This window comes from Chrysochloris asiatica, unplaced genomic scaffold (genome assembly GCF_000296735.1).
Source record: "Chrysochloris asiatica unplaced genomic scaffold, ChrAsi1.0 scaffold00037, whole genome shotgun sequence".
Classification (NCBI taxonomy): Eukaryota; Metazoa; Chordata; class Mammalia; order Afrosoricida; family Chrysochloridae; genus Chrysochloris; species Chrysochloris asiatica.
The window spans coordinates 16,921,158-16,940,152 of record NW_006408555.1 but is presented as its reverse complement, the minus strand read 5'-3'; the positions used below and the strand labels follow the sequence as shown (position 1 = coordinate 16,940,152).

Below are 18,995 nucleotides of genomic sequence, written 5' to 3'. Positions count from 1 at the left end.
AAAGTCGTGGGGCAGGTAAAGAAGGAATCTGATTAAGATAGGGCAACCAGAGAAAGCTTCAGAGAGACAGCAGACAATTGTGCAGAGGCCTGTAGGAGGGGAGGGAGGAAACTATGTGCAGTGTGCTGGACAGAGGGCGAACCTGGCACGAAAACTCCACAGGAGGTGGAATTTCTGGCCTATTCAAGAAGCAGCATGGGATCCTGTAAGAAGCAGAGTGAGTAAGAGCAGAGGGGTGGAGGTGAGCAGTAATGGGCACTCTGCCCTTCAGTTTGGGAGAGTTTGAGCAGAGGAACAACCTGAGCTGACTTATGTTTTAGAAAGATCCTTCTGGTTATTGTGTGGGTGTAGACTTTAGGGGAACAAGGGTTGAATTAAGGAGGCCAGCTACCCCAGGAAAGATGAGAAGGACCAGGACCAGAGTGGACCAAGGTAGTGAGACATGATGGTGATGTGAACCTCCTCTGATCTAAAGGAACCTGGGCATTGACATCCCTTCCTCCCAATCCCCACATGTCTAAAAAACACATGAAGCAGATTCTGCTCTACTGGCATGTACGTTTTAACACGTGAACTGTCCAGCCCTTCTTTTTCAGATGAGGGCATTTCACTTAAAGTACACCTATAATTGTTTGGAGACGTTGTCATTGAGTCTTCTAACTTGTTTTGTGAAATGCCTGACCTATGGCCATATTTCTAGCAAAGTTACCTTTTTTTCTTTTTTGACTTTTATTGTGAATTGAGTGAAAGTTTACGGAGCAGATCATCAGCTTTATGTGTAGCAAATCATACACTTTGCTTCATTACAATGATTGCACTTCCTGCCATGTACCATCAGTTCACAGTATTTATCTCTATTTCCTTTAACTATTACACTCTGCCCTCTGCTTCCTGTACCTTCATCTTTCCTCTGCCAACCTCCCTCTGGCTGTATATTGCCTGCCCTGCTACCCATGCGAACGTGTCTGTCCTCTAGCCCATGAAGAATTTTCCCTGCCCACTGCCCCCTGTAACCATCATAGAGTGTTTGACTCAGCAAGAAAATCTTTTCTTAACATTTTAAGAATATTATAGTCACTTATGATATTTTATGATTGACTAATTTCACTCAGCATAATGTCCTCCAGGTTCATCCATGTTATGAGGTGTTTTGCAGATCCCTTTTTTATTCCTCAAAGTTAGCACGGTTGTGTGGACCATCATCAATTTTCACAAATTATAATAATAATAACTCTTTTCTTGTAGGATTACGCCCATATATTGACGTGTGTTACGGAAAGAGAAAAGTTTATTGTGCCGATTAAAGCTCGAGGGGCACGAGCCATCTTGGATTTCCCTGACAAGCTGAATTTTTCCACTTGCCCTGTCAAATACAGCACTCAGAAGATTCTGCTGGTACGCAACATTGGCAGTAGAGAGGCTGTGTTTCACCTCAAAACGCGTAGGTATGCACTCCTCCACTTCTTGTTTTGGATTTATTATAGCTACATACAGTCAGCACAGGTAATTTGCTAGACTAGCAGTCTGGGTAGAATTGCAAGCTGTAATCTTCAGTTGCAGTGCTGGGAGACCTCATTGGCATAGAACAGACTGAGCATTCTCTATCCTAAGAGGAAATAGAACCCAGTGCTTGGTATCTTATGCCTCTTTCTAATTAAATTATCCTGCGGGGTTGAATAGAGGAAGACCCTCAGAAAGGTGAATTGACACAATGGCTGCACCTTGGCTGACACATAGTAATGGTTGTAAGGATGGCGCAGCCCCAGGCAGTGTTTCATTCTGTTGTATCCAGTGTTGCTATGGTCAGAACTGACTTGACGGTCCCTAACGACAACAAGAACACCCGATTGGGTAAGGATGCTTTTTAGAAATGCCAGATAAAAGTCCCACTGTTTAACGTAGAGAATGCCTGTAGTAATCTAATAATAAATGGGTTGTTTAGACCTAGAATTTTATAACTGGCTATTTTAGCTTTCTGAGGAGCTCTGGTAGCATAGTGGGTACAAATTGGGCTGCTAACCTCAAGGTCCGCTGTTTGAAACTACCAGCTCTTCTGCGGGAGAAAGATAAGGGTTTCTGCTCCTGTAAAGATTTATAGCCTCGGAAACCCTGTACAGGGTCTCTATGAGTCAGAACTGACTCCACGGCACACCACCACCACCAAAAACACCATATTAGCTTTCTAGTGCTTTTATAATTGTCACACACTTCAAAAAACAAAATACCAAATCCATTGCAGTCGAGTCAGTTCCTACTCACAGTGACCCTACAGGGCAGAGGAGAACTGCTCCATAGGGTTTCCAAGGCTGTGAAACACCAGCAGAGCAGCTGGTGAGTTCTAGGACTCCTTGCCACATAAGTTAGTAACTTAAAACACCACTAATATATTATCTTGGAGTCCTAGTGTGGTGCTGTAGGATAAGCCCTGGGCTGCTAACTGCAAGGCTTGCCGGTTCAAGCCTACCAGCAGCTCCTCGGAAACCAGGAAGTACAGGGTCATTATGAGTTGGAACTGACTCCATGGCACTAAACAAAAACAGAAATATACGATTGTACAGCTCAGTGTGTCAGAAGTCTCGCTAAGCTAAGGTCAAGTTGTTGACAGGGCTGCATTCCTTCCTGGAAGCTTGAAGGGAGAACGTTCTCTTGTCTTCTCAGAGGCTGCCTGCATTCCTTGGCTCACAGCCCCTTCTGTCTTCAAAGGCAGCAAGTTGGTCCAATCCTTCTCATATCACATCTTCTGATCTCTTCTTCTGCTTTTAAAGACCCCTTTGATTATATTCCACCATTCTTCTGGCAGTTTGATGATATTGGGCTACCCACAGAATCTCCCTAATCTAAAGTTAATTAATTAATTAGCAATTGAAATTCCATGTACAACTTTACTTCCTCTTTGCCAGGTAGCATAACACAGTCACAGGTTCTAGGGATTGGGAAGTAGACCATCAAGTCAGTTTCGACTCAGCAACTCTGTAGGATTTCTGAGGAGTGACCGGTGGGTTTGAACCGATGACCTTGCTGTTACTAGTCCAGTTACCAATAACCAGTTGCTATTCATTAATCCATTATTCTTCAAAATATCCCTATGAAGTAGCCACTATCAGTTTTTTCTATTTTGCTAATTAGAAAACTAAGAGACAGGTATATAACTTATGCAAAAAGCACATTGCTAGTAAGAATTGGTGCTGGATTTTAAGCTGAAATTTTATGGAGTAGCAACAACAACATGGAGCAATATAAAGAATGGAAAGACAACCCCTGATCTCAAGGAATTCTCTTATAAGGTGGTAAAGAATGATTCGGTATGGGGCATGAGAATGTTGGTTGATCAGTGAGATCTTAACAAGGACGACTAACTCAGGAAGACAGGAAGCAGGAAGCCAAGTCTTTTTCCGTGACTTTAAAAAAAAAATCATTTGTCTATCGATCTTACCCAAGGACATTGTAGACTCAAATCCAGCATACATTTTTTTTTTTTCTTTAAGTTTTTATTGTGGATTGAGTGTAAGTTTACAGGGCAGATCATCAGTTTTACATTCAACAAATCATACAAGTTGTTTCATCACAATGATAACATTCCCCTCCATGTACGATCAGTTAACAGTATTTCTTTAGCTCTTTAAAAACAACAAAAAAACATTCAGGCATATATAATAATTTACACCACCAAAGGGCACATTCTGCAAGTCTGCCTCCTGGCCACCAGCTCTTAGTCCCTCTCTTCCCATGAATCTAGAGTCCTCAGCTGCTCACCCCTCCATGTCCCCATCTCTGCCTCCATCTCTGGTGTCACTGCTTCTCTGGATAAGATACCACATTCTGTTTGTGCTTTTCTCCCTTGATGGTCCTAGGGTCCTTTGTTTCTGGATTATAAAATTAACTCCTCCCCCATTTTTGTTACAAAACTTCTACCTTTACACTTGTGACAGTCATGATAACAATTACTCACTATTGAATCATAATCTTATCCCCATCTAGACACGATGAAAACTGTTCAGTGGGAACTCTTTCTTCCCCCACACACTCTTAAATTAAGCTCCCTCTTGAAAACTTGTAAGCCAGTCACTTCGTGCCTTTATTGCCCCTTCATTTTAGGTAGCCAATGTCTAAGTTGCCCATCCCTATCTACCCTGTGTACAGAGGGAATAGCATTGATACTTGATGTGAAGACTCTTTCCCTCCTGTTGGTATTTAGAGTTACTACCTCTATGAGTAAGGAGCTCTGGTAGCGTAGTAGTTATGAATCGGGATGCGAACCGCAAGGTCAGCAGTTCAAAACTACCAGCTGTTCCACGGTAAAGATTTACAGCCTCGGAAACTCTGTATAGGGTCGCTATGAGTTGGAATCAACTCCATGGCACATCACCACCACCACCTCTATGAGTATAGGTCAGGTTCATCAAATTGTAGCAATTTACCCTTGTTTCCTTTATCAAAAATTGTTTTTTTTTGTGTTTTTTAAATCTTCCTCTAATTGAATTCTGATTATCAAGCCATCGAAGCTAGGTCAAATGGGTACAATCTGCAAGTTTGGGTGTTGCAGCATACATTTATTGATAAACGACTAGGTGCTAAGTTATATGCTAGGTACATTTATTACGTACCATCTCATTTATCTTTGGAATCCTGGTGTGGTGCTGTAGGATAAGCACTGGACTGCTAGCCTCAAGGTTGGTGGTTCAAGCCTACTAGCTGCTCCTTGGAAACCATATACAGACTTGTCCTGAGTTGGAACCAACTCGACAGCGCTTAACAACAACATTTATCTTTATAACTCTAATACACGAAATGGCAGCTATGATTTTTCTCCCTTCCTTTGATCGTCTTATGTACTTTGCCTTTATTTCTCTTTAGCACTTCTCACATAGATGTCATGTGTTTTATTCTAAGGAATGCCTTGCTTTGTTCCAAGTGCTATTCCATTAGGAGGGCAAGTCAAAAAGTATTTCCATTAGCATTCTAATTCATACATGCACAGGTGTATTCTAAATAGAATGTATTTAAACAAGTCTCTATCTGTAGTTATGGTGTTGAAGGAGAATATTAGAAGTACCATGAACTGCTAAAAGAAGAAACAAATTTGTATTGGAAGAAGTACAGCCAGAGTGCTCCTTGGAGGCCAGGATGACCATACTTCATCTCTCATACTTCACACATATTATCAGGAGGGACAGGTCGCTGGAGAAGGAGATCATGTTTGGTAAACTGGAGGGTCAGAGAAGAAGAGGAAGACCCCCAACAAGATGGATTGGCACACTGACAGCAGCAATGGTTCAAGTGTAACAACTATTGTGAGATTAGCCCAGGACGGGGCAGTGTTTCATTCTGTTGTGCATAGGGGCACTATGTGTTGGTACTGACTTGATGACACCTAACAACAACAGCAATGATCTATAGTTAGTAAAAGTGTACAGACATGTTATCTCAAGAGTACACTTATTTTAGGCTCATGAGGGTGCCTTCAAAAAAATAAAGGTTCAATCAAACAGTGACTTCCAAGAGGATCAGTTAAATCCAGAGCAGAGAGGTCAATTAAGAAGATTGTGGTGACTGTTTTGGGGATCTCAAAGGGATAATATTAATAGATATTCTCGAGGGACACTGGATGACCATTGGGACTTATTAGGAAGAAGTTTTAAGAAAACTGTTTTTAATGTTAAAGAAAAGGCCAGGAAAGTTTCACCAAGGAATTTTTCTCCCCGTGACAACAATGCACCTGATCATTCTTTGAGGGTAGCAAAGGCTGTCCTGTAAGAACTTCTTTGGGAATCCCCATCTGCCCTTCAGCCCGGAACTTGCCCCTTCCGACTTCTTTTGGTTACTAGAACTCAAAGAACATTTAAAAGAAACACAATTTGGGTCCCTCGAGGATGCCCAAACTGCAGTTTTGACCTGGTGTAAATCAAATAGCACACAATTCTTTGGGGAAGGATTGTTCTTGTTAGGTGCCATCGATTCAGTTCCAACCCATAGCAACCGTATGTACAGCAGAACAAAATATTGCCAGGTCTGGAGCCATCCTCACAGTTGTTATATTTGAGCCCTTTGTTGCTGCAGTGGGGTTCTTCTTCTTTTTCTGTTTTTTTTTTTGCTGACCCTCCACTTTACCAAGCATGACTTCCTCCTCCAGGGACTGGTGTCTCCTGAAAACAGGTCCAAAGAATGAGAGACAAAGTCTCGCCATCTTTGCTTCTGGCTGTACTTCTTCCAAGATTTGTTCTTCTGGCAGATCTTCCATGGTACTTTCAATATTCTTCATAATTCAGATGTATCAATTCTTCTACAGTCTTTGTTATTTGTTGTTCAACTTTAACATGCATAGGAGATGGTTGAAAATACCATGGCTTGACTCAGGTGACCCTCATCCTCAAACTGACGTCTTTGGCCTTGGACACGTTTAAGAGGACTTTGTTAGCAGATTCACCTAATGCATTATTTTGTTTGATTGCTTGACTGCTGCTTTCATGAGCATTGACTGCAGATCCACGTAAAATGAAGTCTCTGACAATGGCACTCTTCATTCCATTGTGATGGCATTTATTGGTCTAGTTGTGAGCTGCAATCCGGACTGAAGGTTATAGCCTTTGCTGTTTGTCAGTAAGTATTTCAAGTTCTCTTCACTTTCAGCAAGCAAGGTTGTGTAATCTGCATATTGAAAGTTATTAATGACTCTTTTCTAATTCTCATGCTATGTTCTTGTTCATAGAATCCAGCTTCTCAGATTATTTGTTCAGCATACAGATTGAATAAGTGTGGTGACGGTCTACTACCCTGATGCACACCTTTCTGAGTTTAAGTCATTCAGTATCTGCTTGTTGTGTTTGAGTGACTGCCTGTTGATTGATGTACAGGTTTTTCATGAGCACAATTAAGTGTTCTGGAATACCATGTCTTTGCAGTGTTATTCATAGTGTATTAGGATCCACATAGTCTAATGCCTCCCATGTCTTTGCAGTGTTATTTATTCATAGTATGTTATGATCCACACAGTCTAATGCCTTTCCATAGCCAATAAAGCACAGTATGAATCTTTTTGGTATTCTCTGCTTTTGGTCAAGACCCACGTGCCATCAACAATGATAGTTCCACATCCTCTTCTAAATCTGACTTGAATTACTGGCCACTCCCTGATATACCGCTGCAATCATTTTTTAAATTATCTTCAGAAAAATTTTACTTGTGTGTGATATTAATGATATTGTTTGATGAATTCCTTATTTTGTTGGATAGCCTTATTTTGGAATGGGCACAAATATGGGTATCTTCTAGTCGGTTGGTGAGTGAATGCATCCAGTGCTGCATCAGCTTGCAGAAAGATTTAAATTTGTGTTCTGTCAATTCCTGAAGCTTTGTTTTCCAACAAGTCCCTCATGCTTCTTGGACTTCTTCCTTTAATGCCATTGATTCTTCTTCTTTTTTATAAATGTTTTGTTATGAATTATGTGATAGTTTACATGGGAGAACATTAGTTGTCCATTCATCCGATATATCGTATATCATTTCATTGCCATGGTTACAGTCCCCTCCATGCATCGTCAACCAACCAAAGGGTATACCCTGCAAGTCTGCCTCTCCCCCTCCCCCCACAGTCGTCAGCACACAGCCCCTCTCCCTCTCTGGATCTCAAGTCCCCAGCTGCTCCATCTCTCCATGTCATCGTCTCTGCCTCCATCTCAGGCATCACTGCTTCTCTGGGTAGGGTCCTGCTCTCCACTCTTCTCCATTGATGGTCTCTGCTCCTAGACTGAAAAGTTAATCACTCCCCTCCTTGCTATAAAATGTCTACCTTTATATTTCCCACCCTCACAATCAGTCCTGATAACAATTATTCACTATTGTATCACAAGACACCTATCTGCATTTCACTTTATCAGCCCTGCCTAGACAGATTGGATACTACTCACTGGAGATTCTACCTTCCTCCACACCCTCTGGATCTAGGTTCCCTCTTGAAAGCTTGTAAGCCAGTCACTTCTTGCCTTTGTAGTGCTTCCTCGTTTTTGGGTAGCCAATGTCCAAGTTGCCCATCCCTGTCTACTCTGTGTGTGGAGGGGGTGGGAATGATTCTTGCAGTAAGGATTTGTTTCCTCTTTTGAGCTACTGCATCCATAGCTGTAGGCCAAGTTCATCAAATTGTATCAGATTATGCTTTTTTTCCTCTTCTTTTTTCTTCTGGTTGAGCTCTGATCATCCAGTCATTGAAGCCAGGACAAGTGGGTATTATCTACAAGTGTGGGTGTTCTTGTGCATATCACCTCTCTTCTTATCCGTTGGACGCTTCACTCTCCACTCTAGTCCTCTGTGGCTGTGTCACTGACTCTGGGCCCAAAAGTCCCCAGGTCTTGCCACACTGCTGTAATGCCATTGATTCTTGATCTTATCGTGCCTTTGGAAATAATTGAACACTGACCAATTCTTTTAGGCACAGTGAATGTGTATTCTTTCCATTTTCTTTTAATGTTTCCATTGTCTTTCAGTATTTTACCTAAAGAATCCTTCAGTATCTCAAACTGTGACTTGAATTTTTTCTTCAGTTCTTTCAGCTTGAGAAAAGCTTACATGTTCTTCCTTTTTGAATTCCAGGTCTTTGCACAATTCTTTGTAATATTTGACTATGTCTTCTCAAGCTGACCTTTGAAATTTTCTGTTCAGCTCTTGGACCTCTTCAATTTTTCCATTTGCTTTAGCTTTTCTACGTTGGAGAGCAAAAAACAAAGTGTTGAAGAGCAAAGTTTGAGGACTAAAGTGCACCGACCTAAGCTATTTTCAGTAATCTCATATGCATGTGAAAGTTGGACAGTGAATAAAGAAGACCATAGAAAATTGGTTCATTTGAGTTATGGTGTTGGAGGAGAATTTTGAAAGTACCATGGGCTGCCAGAAGAACAAATAGATCTGTGTTGGAAGAAGTACAGCCAGAGTGCTCCTTGGAAGCCAGGATGGCCAGACTTTGTCTCTCATACTTTAGAGGGACCCGTCACTGGAGATGGATATCAGGTTTGGTAAAGTGAAGGAGAGTAGGAGAAAAAGAGGAAGATCCCCAGTGAGATGAACTGACATGGTGGCAGCATCAATGGCCTCAAACGTAGCAATGATTGTGAGGTTGGCCCCGGACTGCTCAGTGTTTCATAGGGTTGCTATGACTCGGTACTGACTCAGTGGCACCTAACAACAACAACACCAAGAATGTTGGAGAGCAAGTTTGGTCTTTTCTTTTCTGATATTTTTAAATAAGCTTTTGCTTTCTTCCTGTATGACGTTCTTGATATCATCCCACAGCTCTTCTGGTCTTTAGTCAGTTGTATCTAATGCATCAAATTTGTTCTTCATAATGGTCTTTGAATTCAGTTGGGATATACTCAGGGATATGCTAAGTCCAGCTGCCATGGACTTATTTTAATTTTCTTTAGCTTTATCTGAACTTGCATATAAGCATTTGATGATCTGTTACACAGTTGGCCCCTGGCCTTGTTTTTGCTGATGGTACTGAGCTTCTCCATTTGATTCTTGTGTATTCCATATTGTGATGTCCATGTATTTGTGTTGTTGTTGTTAAGTGTTGTCAAGTCGGATCCACGTCATGGCGACCCTGTATAGAGTTTCCAGGGAGTGACTGGTGAGTTTAATTTGCCAACTTTGCAGTTCAAACTGACATTGCAGTCTAGTGTTGATCCTACAGTGCCACACCAGGATTCCATGTGGATGTTGTTGAAAAAGGTATTTGCAATGAATAAGTCATTGGTCTTACAAAATTCTATCCTTTGATCTCTAGCATCATTTTTATCTCCAAGGCCATATTTTCCAACTAATGATTCTTTCTTTCTTCATTTCCCTCTTTTGCATTCCAAACACAAGTAATTATCGTTCATCTTGATTGCATGTTTGATTAATTTCAGACTAAAGAATTTGATAGAATTCTTCAATTTCATCATTATAGGCTTTAGTGACTAATGCATAAATTTGAATATAGTGATATTAACTGGTCTTCCTTATAGGCATATGGACATTATCCTATCACAGATAGCATTGTACTTCAAGATAGATCTTGAAATGTTCATTTTGATGATGAATGCAATGCCATTCCTCTTAAATTTGTCATACCCAATATAGTTAGTTAGCCGTATTCAAAATGGCCAGTTGTTTCTTTCCATTTTGTATTGAGCCACATCAACAAGCCACATCCCAACAACTTTGCTCCATCCACGTCATGAAGGTCAACTTTACTTTGAGGAGGCAGCTCTTCCCTTATGTATTTTGATTGCCTGCCAGGGCTTATCTTCTGGCAATGTATCTGTCAGTGTTCTGCTTCTGTTCTTAAGGTTTTCAGTGTCTAACCATTCAGAAATGGTGTGCCTCTCCTTCTTCCTAGTCTACCTGAGTCTGGAAGATCCACTGAAACCTGTCCACCATGGGTGACCCTGCTGGTATTTAAAATATTGGTGGCATAGCTTCCAGCATCATAGGAACAAACAGACTACCACAGTATGACAAACTGACAGATGAGTAGTGGAGGGAAAGGGTCACAGAGATGGCAACACCATTCTCAGTAGCATATATACCTAGATGGAAGGTATGTCAAAAAACAATCGCTTCATATTTTGTTATTCTTGTTTAAATAAGGTTCCTATGATTTTTTTTATAGCAATATGTTTTGTCTGATCTTCATATCACAACAGCTTTGAGGTCTGTACTAGAACAGAAAATAACAGCCCCAAAAGGTTAAATAACTTTCTGGAGCCCTGAACTGACACGTGAAGGATTTAACTCATTCTGGTGCTGTAGGATAAGTTGTTGTTAAGTGCTGCAAGTCAGATAAGTACTAGACTACTAATTGCAAGGTCAGCAGTTCAAACCCACAAATTGCTGCTCAGAAACCCTATACAGGGTTGCTATGAGTCAGACCACACTACACTACACTTAGCAACAACATTGCTGCAATGCAGTGAAATTAGTTGTCCTTCGACCGCTTCTTTGCTTTTCCCTGTTCTGCTCAGTATTATTATAGGATTTGAATCGGCCTTCTTAGGCTCCCTTGGCACTGCCTACTGGCTGGGATTGACCACTCATGGGCAGTAGAAGACTGGTGAGTAGGATGAAGGAATTACCAGGCTATTTCTCCTCCTTCCTCTCTGTTCTTAGCGTAGTCCTCAGCAACAGCTGCCTCTGCTCCATGGTTCTTGCTCTGCTAAACGGAACACACCTGCTGTGATTCCAGCTCTGCCAGGCCACGCTGACCCCTACAATCTGATAACGCTTCCTCCACTCCTTGTGCCTTCATTCCAGGAGTGGAGATGGTTTGCTGCTATTATTTATCCCTGGTGTATCTTACCATCTTAAATTGACCCTCTCATCACTCTGGTCTTCTGGGCAATTGATTGTTTTGATTAAATTCTTTGTGTTGTAAATATTTAGAGGCTGCTTGATACCGTAAATCTGTGTGTTCTTTCCATGAAATGAATATTTTCCTTGACATCTTTTTGCTCTCCATCTCTGACATTGCAGAGAACTTCTTGTTAAACAGACTCTGGAAGAACATTGATTTGTTTATCCTGTTGATTTATTTAGTAAAAATGGATTGAACTCTTACAAGGAACTAGAATATGGTGTCATTAGATGCTTTTTGTTTGAGTCAATTAGCCACTCATAGCAACCCATGTGACAGAAGTATCCCATAGAGTTTTCTTGGTTGTACTCTAGGGAAGCAAATGACCAGGTCTTTCTCCCTTGGAGCCCTTGCACGGGTTCGAATTACTAGGCTTTCCATGAGTAGTGGAGTACTTGCTTAACAGTTGCACTACTGGGTGAACAATACAAGGTTTCCATTCACATTCTAGCAATGGGAGATAGGTGTTCAGCCATGCATATGTCTAGAGAGATGGTATTCCAGGTAGACAACAGAGCAAGTACAAAGGCATTGGGGTGGAAATCAGCCTGGGGTGTTTGAGAACCATAAAGCAGACCAATGTGGCTAGAGAAGAGAGCATGAGGGATATTTGAGGTTGGAAAGGTATACCTTTGAGACTAGGAGAGCAGAATTGAACTTTTATTCTCCATGCAAAGGGAAACCAACAGAATCATGTGGTCTGATTTAACTGGAGAAAGTGAACATTGGCCTTCCCCCCATCTTGTTGCCTGTAAAGTCCTTTGCTATTTTAGGGTTATCCCCTCTACTATGTGAATTTTGATAGGAGGCTAGGACAGAGGGGCCTAACTATGTCTTCACCACACACCTTGACTGCTCGTGAATAGATCTGTGACTGAGAGTTGACTCATCAAATGCTTGTACTTAGGGCCTGAACCTGGAGGAGCCCCACACAAAGATGCCAGGACCCTTAGAAGTGACTGCTAGTGTTGGCAGTGGTGTTGAGCAGCAAGGTGCAGCAGCCATAGCAGCAGTAAACCACCTTGGCACCTGACCAGTCCAGTGACATTGCTTTGGCTGTGTTCCCATCTCTTGGTTCTAGGCCTTGTTCTTCAACTAAATTTCTGTTCAAATTAGCCAGAGATGACTTCTGTTGTTTGCAACTGAGGACGTTGCTGGGTACAACAAGAAAGAATGTGGTTGAATTTCTGGTCACATCATATTGAGTCAGTCTCTGTGGTATCCATTCTGAAATGTGCACTGGTATTTCTTTTGCCCAGAAAGGGTTGAAGACCACTCTTTCAGTTAATGATTGTCAATAGACAAGATGGAGCACTGAACACGGTTTGAGAAAGTTTAGAGCCCAAAGTCTAAGTTCTACTCTTTAGTGTCAATATGTAACTATAAACAGTATCTCCCAGTAAATTGTTTAAAACAGATCTTTTTCTTATTGAAATAATGGTTATGTTTATAAAATGATTACCTATTAACCCATTGGAGATGTGGTGTGGTGCTGTGGGTTAATGCACTGGACTTCAAAGTCATTTGAATCTCAAGGTCGGCAGTTCAAATTCACCAGTCTCTCCTCAGAAACACTATACAGGATCGCTATGGATCGGAACCGACTCAACGGCACTTAACAACAACAATTGACCCATTGCCATCAAGTCAATTCCAATTCATAGTGACTCTGACACACAGAGTAGAACTGTCCCCCTCTCCCCCCAACCAGGGATTCCTAGGCTATAAATCTTTATGGACCTAAACTGCCACATATTTTTTCCATAAGCTGATGGTGGATTCAAACTGCTGACCCTTTAGTTTTCAGGTGCGTGCTTACCCACTGTGCTATCAGGGCTCGTTTAAAATGGTTAACTTCATATAGATTATTTTACAGACTTTCTGTACACGTCTGTTGCTCCATTAGAATCTGAGCTTCTCAAATGCAAGGACTGTATGTGCCTGTTTTCATTTGTGTGTCCCCAGCAGCCAGCAACCTGTCTAGAATAAATAAGTGCTTAATAATGTTTATAGACTGTCTAACCAACACTATATCACAAAGGTAAAGCTACAATAACCATAAACCTCTTCCATAATTTTAAAGAAATAGTCCATGTACTATAAAATAGGCTTAATGTTTTCAATACTAATAAAAGGAACCACAATGTGCTATAAAATATACAGAAAACACGGACAATAACTGTTCAACTTTATTACACATCGGACCTAAAACTCTATAAACACCTTTGACAATTAATATTAAAGTTAGTATTCAAGGTGAAATAGAGAATTAAGAAGCAGTTTCAAAATCTAAAATCTCCAGTTAAGAATTAGTTAATAAATAAGAAAGATTATCCCAAAAATACTAATATTGTTTTCAGTATTTAATATAATGTAACCCTTTCATGATGACTGGAACCGTGGTACACTTAGCCTCTTTGGGTTCTGGGGGTGTTGTTAAGTCTGTCGAGTCAGTTCTGACTCATAACGAGCCTGTACAGGGTTTCCAAGGCTGTAAATCTTTGCAGGAGCAGAAAGCCTCATCTTTCTCCCAGAAAATGGCTGGTAGGCTCGAACTGCCAAACTTGTGGCTAGCTGTCCAGTGTTTATCCTGTGTGAACCACTTTGTTCCACCTTGGGGTGTTAGTGCCCGCTTATATTACATGCTGACACCTTGTGGGAAAATGTATAACTGTTTAGAACTGAGAAGACGTTCATTGGCATCAAATCACTGTGTTTAAAGAATCATGTATGAGGTGGTACATCCCAGTGGTGTGATTGTGTAAAATGTTTGTGTCTTTTGGCTTTTGTACAGCGAGACAAACCTTGTAAGTATATGTGTAGTTTCTTGTTCGTTACTTGAAAGTTAACAGTTTTCGTGATGGTGAAATTTTCAAGTGAATAACTTATTTTCAGGTATAATGCATTATAAGTATGTGTTGTAGCATCCTTGACGCACTTTACAAAGGGGCATCAAAAAGTCTGTGGAAAAATTTTTGTTTTTCATGAATTTTTTGAAGCTCCCTCATATGTGTGTTTCTTGCAGTCATTGAGGAATTCTCATCTGGTTTATGAGCCATAAGTAATTTTTAGCACTAAAAATTACTTCATTGTAGTAGTAATTTCCCTAGACCATGAAATCTTTTTGTTGTCTGCACATTTATATGGGTTTAGAAGTATACAATGGCTCCCCTTGTGTATTCTCATACTAGTGTGGAGGTATGGTATTTGTATTACCCTGGTTTTGCAAAACCTGGAATTAATATTTTCTGAAAGATCCCTCGTTTTTTAGAAATGGACTCTCTGAAGGATGAAGCTTATCTAGATTATATCTTTTTATCTCCCCAAGATTGAGAATGAATCTGAGAAGTGTTGACGAAGATGCCTCAGATAAGCTTGCTGGTCTTGTGGCATCTGAGGCTCATTTGAATGATACTGGTGATGACATGTGATATTACAAAAAGTTGAAGCAGTCAGTGTTGCAAAAGAAAGAGTTGAAACAGATATCTATGCTCATGATGAAAATGAAGAAAAGGAAGGTGAATGGTGTGAAAATGCTTCCTGCTGTGAAAATATAAGGAACTTGCCTCAACAGTATATCAAAGTTTACCTGTACTTGACCCATGAAGACACAGAATAGATGACTTTTTGTCTGTATTTATGGGAGAGATTTTGATAAAGGACCAAATGAAACTTTATGTGACCCAGGAGCTCACGTGATTGATATAGAAGTCAGGAGACAGACTGCCAAGTAAAACCAGGCAATCTACTACCATAGAGGAAACAGAGACGTTTGTTACTGTGATGGCTCTCCACTTCTTGCTGGAACTCAGACATTATTGGTCCAGTTACCCCTTCTTGAGAAGCGCTGTGGCACTGTAGGGTAAGCACTGGACTGCTAACCACAAGGATGGCAGTTCAAACTCTCCAGACACTCTATGAGAGAAGATGAGGCTTTCTGCTCCCATCAAGATTTATAGCCTCAGAAACCCTATACAGAGTCTCTATGAGTCAAAACCCACTCTGTGGCACCTAACAACAACAACATCATCTCCCTCTTGGGAGTTACCTGTTGTAGAACCCATGACTGAAACAAGATTCAAGAACATACACCGTAATGACAATTCAGTGTTGATGTTGTTGTTAAGTACCGTTGAGTTAGTTCTGAATCATAGGGACACTGTATAGGGTTTCCAAGGAGTGGCTCGTATGTTTGAATAACAACATAATTGATGAAAAACATGAATGAGAGGGCACCATATGCTACAGGCACAGCAAAAGCCAATAGAAAGGGGCTCCCATAAATGGTGAAGACGAAGGATATAATAGGGCGGGGAGAATTTCGGTTCCATACGAAAGGATGTGTGACCGCAGTAGAGTGGCAGTACAATAAATCCGTGATGGTTTTGTCAACATTCCACAACCCAAAGGATTTCTTGAGTGTCCAAGGAAAGAAGAAAGAGGGTTCTTTACCCACAAGCAGTTGCAGAGCACAACACAATCATGGGAGGAGTGGCCCACATTACCGTTGTTGTTGTTATGTGCCATGGAGTTGGTTCTGACTCATAGCGACCCTGTACAGGGTTTCCGAGGCTATAAATCTTTACGGGAGCAGAAAGCCTCATCTTTCTCCCGCGGAACAGCTGGTAGTTTCGAACTGCTGACCTTGAGGTTCACAGCCCGATTCGTAGCCACTACACTACCAGAACGCCTTACTTCTCTCGCCTGAGGTGAGAGAGGTATGCAATTGGAAGGTACTTGCTCAAATACCAAATCAATTGCTGTATTTCCTTGTTGCCCTTGGTGTCATAAACAGTTTTACAGTGTGGAATTGTAGCCACGGAGGCAGAATGTGACCAGTTTCCCTTCAGTTTAGCTCTAATTAGACTGGGAAGTCCAAGGAAGTGGGAGTCTCTCTTTTTTTGTGAAGAACCAGCCAGGAGTAAACATGGTGTCAAATGACACAGGGTTCCAGGTTGGAAAGCATTTACCTGCCAAGGGATCTAGAAGACCATGCAGAGAATCTGGCACTTAGACGGAAACTAGAGCAATTAATTGTGTGCAGCCATTGCAGAGTGCCTTTATGTGCTGCCCTGTGTTTTCAAAAGTTTCATACCATAAAATAAAGTTGCTAAAATACAATTTTCCCATGCCTTATCCCACCAGATGCCCCACACAATATTTCTCAAAATCCATCATTCCTAATGAAAATTTTGAAAAACCACCTATTGAGCCAGTGTGTAGTTCGTTAGTGAAAACCGTTATATCTCCAGCATCTTACAGACAGAAACTAACTTGGTCACGAAAGAGCAAATCAATACTTAGTCTTTTGTTAAAATCATTGAATCATTTCAATGGAATATTTTTAGTCCTTATGAGCTGTTCATAGTTCTTTTTTGTTGTTCTTGGTTTTGCACAAAACGGAATTCTCTTCCCTGATCAAGTATTTGGCATTAATGAGCATGTGATATCAAAAATCCAATGTCTTTTTAGAGAAAGAGAGAGCTAGCCTCATACCCTTGAGGAGCAACACTGCCTGCCTCTTTGTAAGCTTGGTTTTGGGTCCTTGATATTTTCTAGCCTGCTCAGCCTGTCTGCTTTTAGTAAAATGAAGTATAAAATCAAATTATAGACCATGTTTAAACACCAGAATGTAACACATTGTAGCCAATTAGCATCTGATATATGGAGGAAGATTAGGTGGCTGTAAGTGGCAATGGCTATCCCAGGTGACTTGCCAACTACTGAAGAAGTTTGGTGTAATCTAAACCCAACAATTACCAAAGGATCTGTTACCACTCTGTAGAAGATTAACTTCGTTTTATGTGATATGATAGCATCCTGTTCATTGCAAAACTGTTCTTTGGCTACCAAGAAATGTTTGAAAAGAAAATGAAAACACTGCAGGAAGAAAAATATTAGGAAGTAGGGAGGCAAAGATAGAAGAAAATATTACAACGTTATTCCCAAAGCCAGGAGACCCATTTCTCAACTCATTCTATTTACTGAGACCCTAAGGAAAGAAACTAGTTCAAAATGGTGAGACTCATCCTTATCTTTCATGCAACAGAGGTTCCTTTTCTGTTCCACTTATTCTTACCTGCCATTGAGTCAGCCCCAGACTCCTGGCAACCTCGGTGTACAAAGGGACCCTACGGCTGTGAAGCAATGGCCAGGGTTCACTTATATGACAGAAGGTAAGAAAAAGAAAGTGGGGAAATAAAGAAGTGAAAGGAGAGGGAGATCAAAGTAGGCAGCACCAGGGAGGAAATAGTTGCCCCACTAGAGGTACTGCAACGATCATTCCTGGTACCACCCAGTGTTCCCCTTGTCCTAAACACATGACTCTCAGAGCGGAAAGCTTAGGTTTTCTAAAATTTACTTTACTTTCTAAGGGAAGATTTAAGGAATAAAGAATCTAAAAACTGTTACGAAAGAAATAAATAATCAGAAACAGCCTAGCCTGCCAGACACATTGTACAATACATTACTTTGAAAAACTAGCAATTTAAAGACATGAAATGGACCATGAAAATAATTAAATGGGCTGGTTTCTAATTTAGAAAGAAGAACTCTACAAGTTATGTAAGGTCCTTCATGTTCCAACTTTTTTTTGTTTTGTTTTTACTACCTTCCAGGACAGTTAAATGAAAATATTTCCTGTTTCCCAGAATCTATTTTCAAGACTCAGACTTAATGTCAATGTTCTTTTACAATGTACTTTCCACCCTTCTCCAGCTATTTCCCAGGAGGCTAAGCTGGATGGCCCAGGTCAACAGGCTCCATGTCTCCTGGATTCTGGTTGGATCTAGCCAATGGTTGCCCCAGCAGGCCATCAGACACTACTTTCCTGGCCCTGGCCCTGGGACACCACCCAGGCTGCCTGCCTGTCTTGATCAAAGCTTCTTGCTCAGGACTTTCTCATTCTGGGTTTCAAACCCTCCCTTTCCTTAGGTTCTTAAGGCCTAGAGATGGCAACAGCTCCAATGTCACTAACCCTGGACTGTTGCATCATCCCTTATAGTTCAGTCTTCTCTTTTCCTCTCCTGGATTCTCCACATGCATATGCATAAGGCCTTGGGCCTCTGGTGGGGTGGATCCAGTAGGCCCTGGCCTCCTATCAGCTGTATTGTTATACCAAGCATGACATCTACTTCAGGCAACTCCAAAAGTTGCTTTTCTCCCCTCAGCTGAAGCATTTTATCTCTTACATTTCTTTTATCCTTTACAAGTAACAAAAACCAAAATAACCATCTAAAAATAAAAATTTCATTCCCCATGCCCCTTCATTCCGTCTCTTAAAAAACCTCATGCTTCCATGAGCCATTGCAATGAATCCCACTTCTGATATCAATTGTAAAAACATATGGAGGATATGTCTGACTTCCTTTGGCTTCACACGAGGTCAGGAAAATCAAACTCAAAATCAGCCATTTGCCCAGGACACATCAAGGCATGTGGTCAGGTTCCCTCAGGGCAAACTCCCTTCTAAGACTAAGACTCAATGGAAATACATGAGCAGGCATGTGCTCTGACTGGTGACCACATTCACCACCAATAAGGGGAAGTGAGGGAAAAACAGCAACGAAGCTGTGAGCTAAGTCTGACCTCGTTCAATAGACTCCTGTGAACC

General features: G+C 41.1%; 1 protein-coding gene across 1 annotated transcript in view; it reads left to right on the top strand.

Moving 5' to 3' along the window:
* The window catches only part of HYDIN (HYDIN, axonemal central pair apparatus protein), a 402,001-nt gene that overhangs the window by 35,107 nt on the left and 347,899 nt on the right, over window positions 1–18,995 (top strand). Inside the window, exon 5 of the mRNA XM_006860316.1 lies at window positions 1,246–1,445. Within this exon, the coding sequence (XP_006860378.1) occupies window positions 1,246–1,445 (200 nt within the window). The remainder of the gene's footprint in view (window positions 1–1,245; window positions 1,446–18,995) is intronic.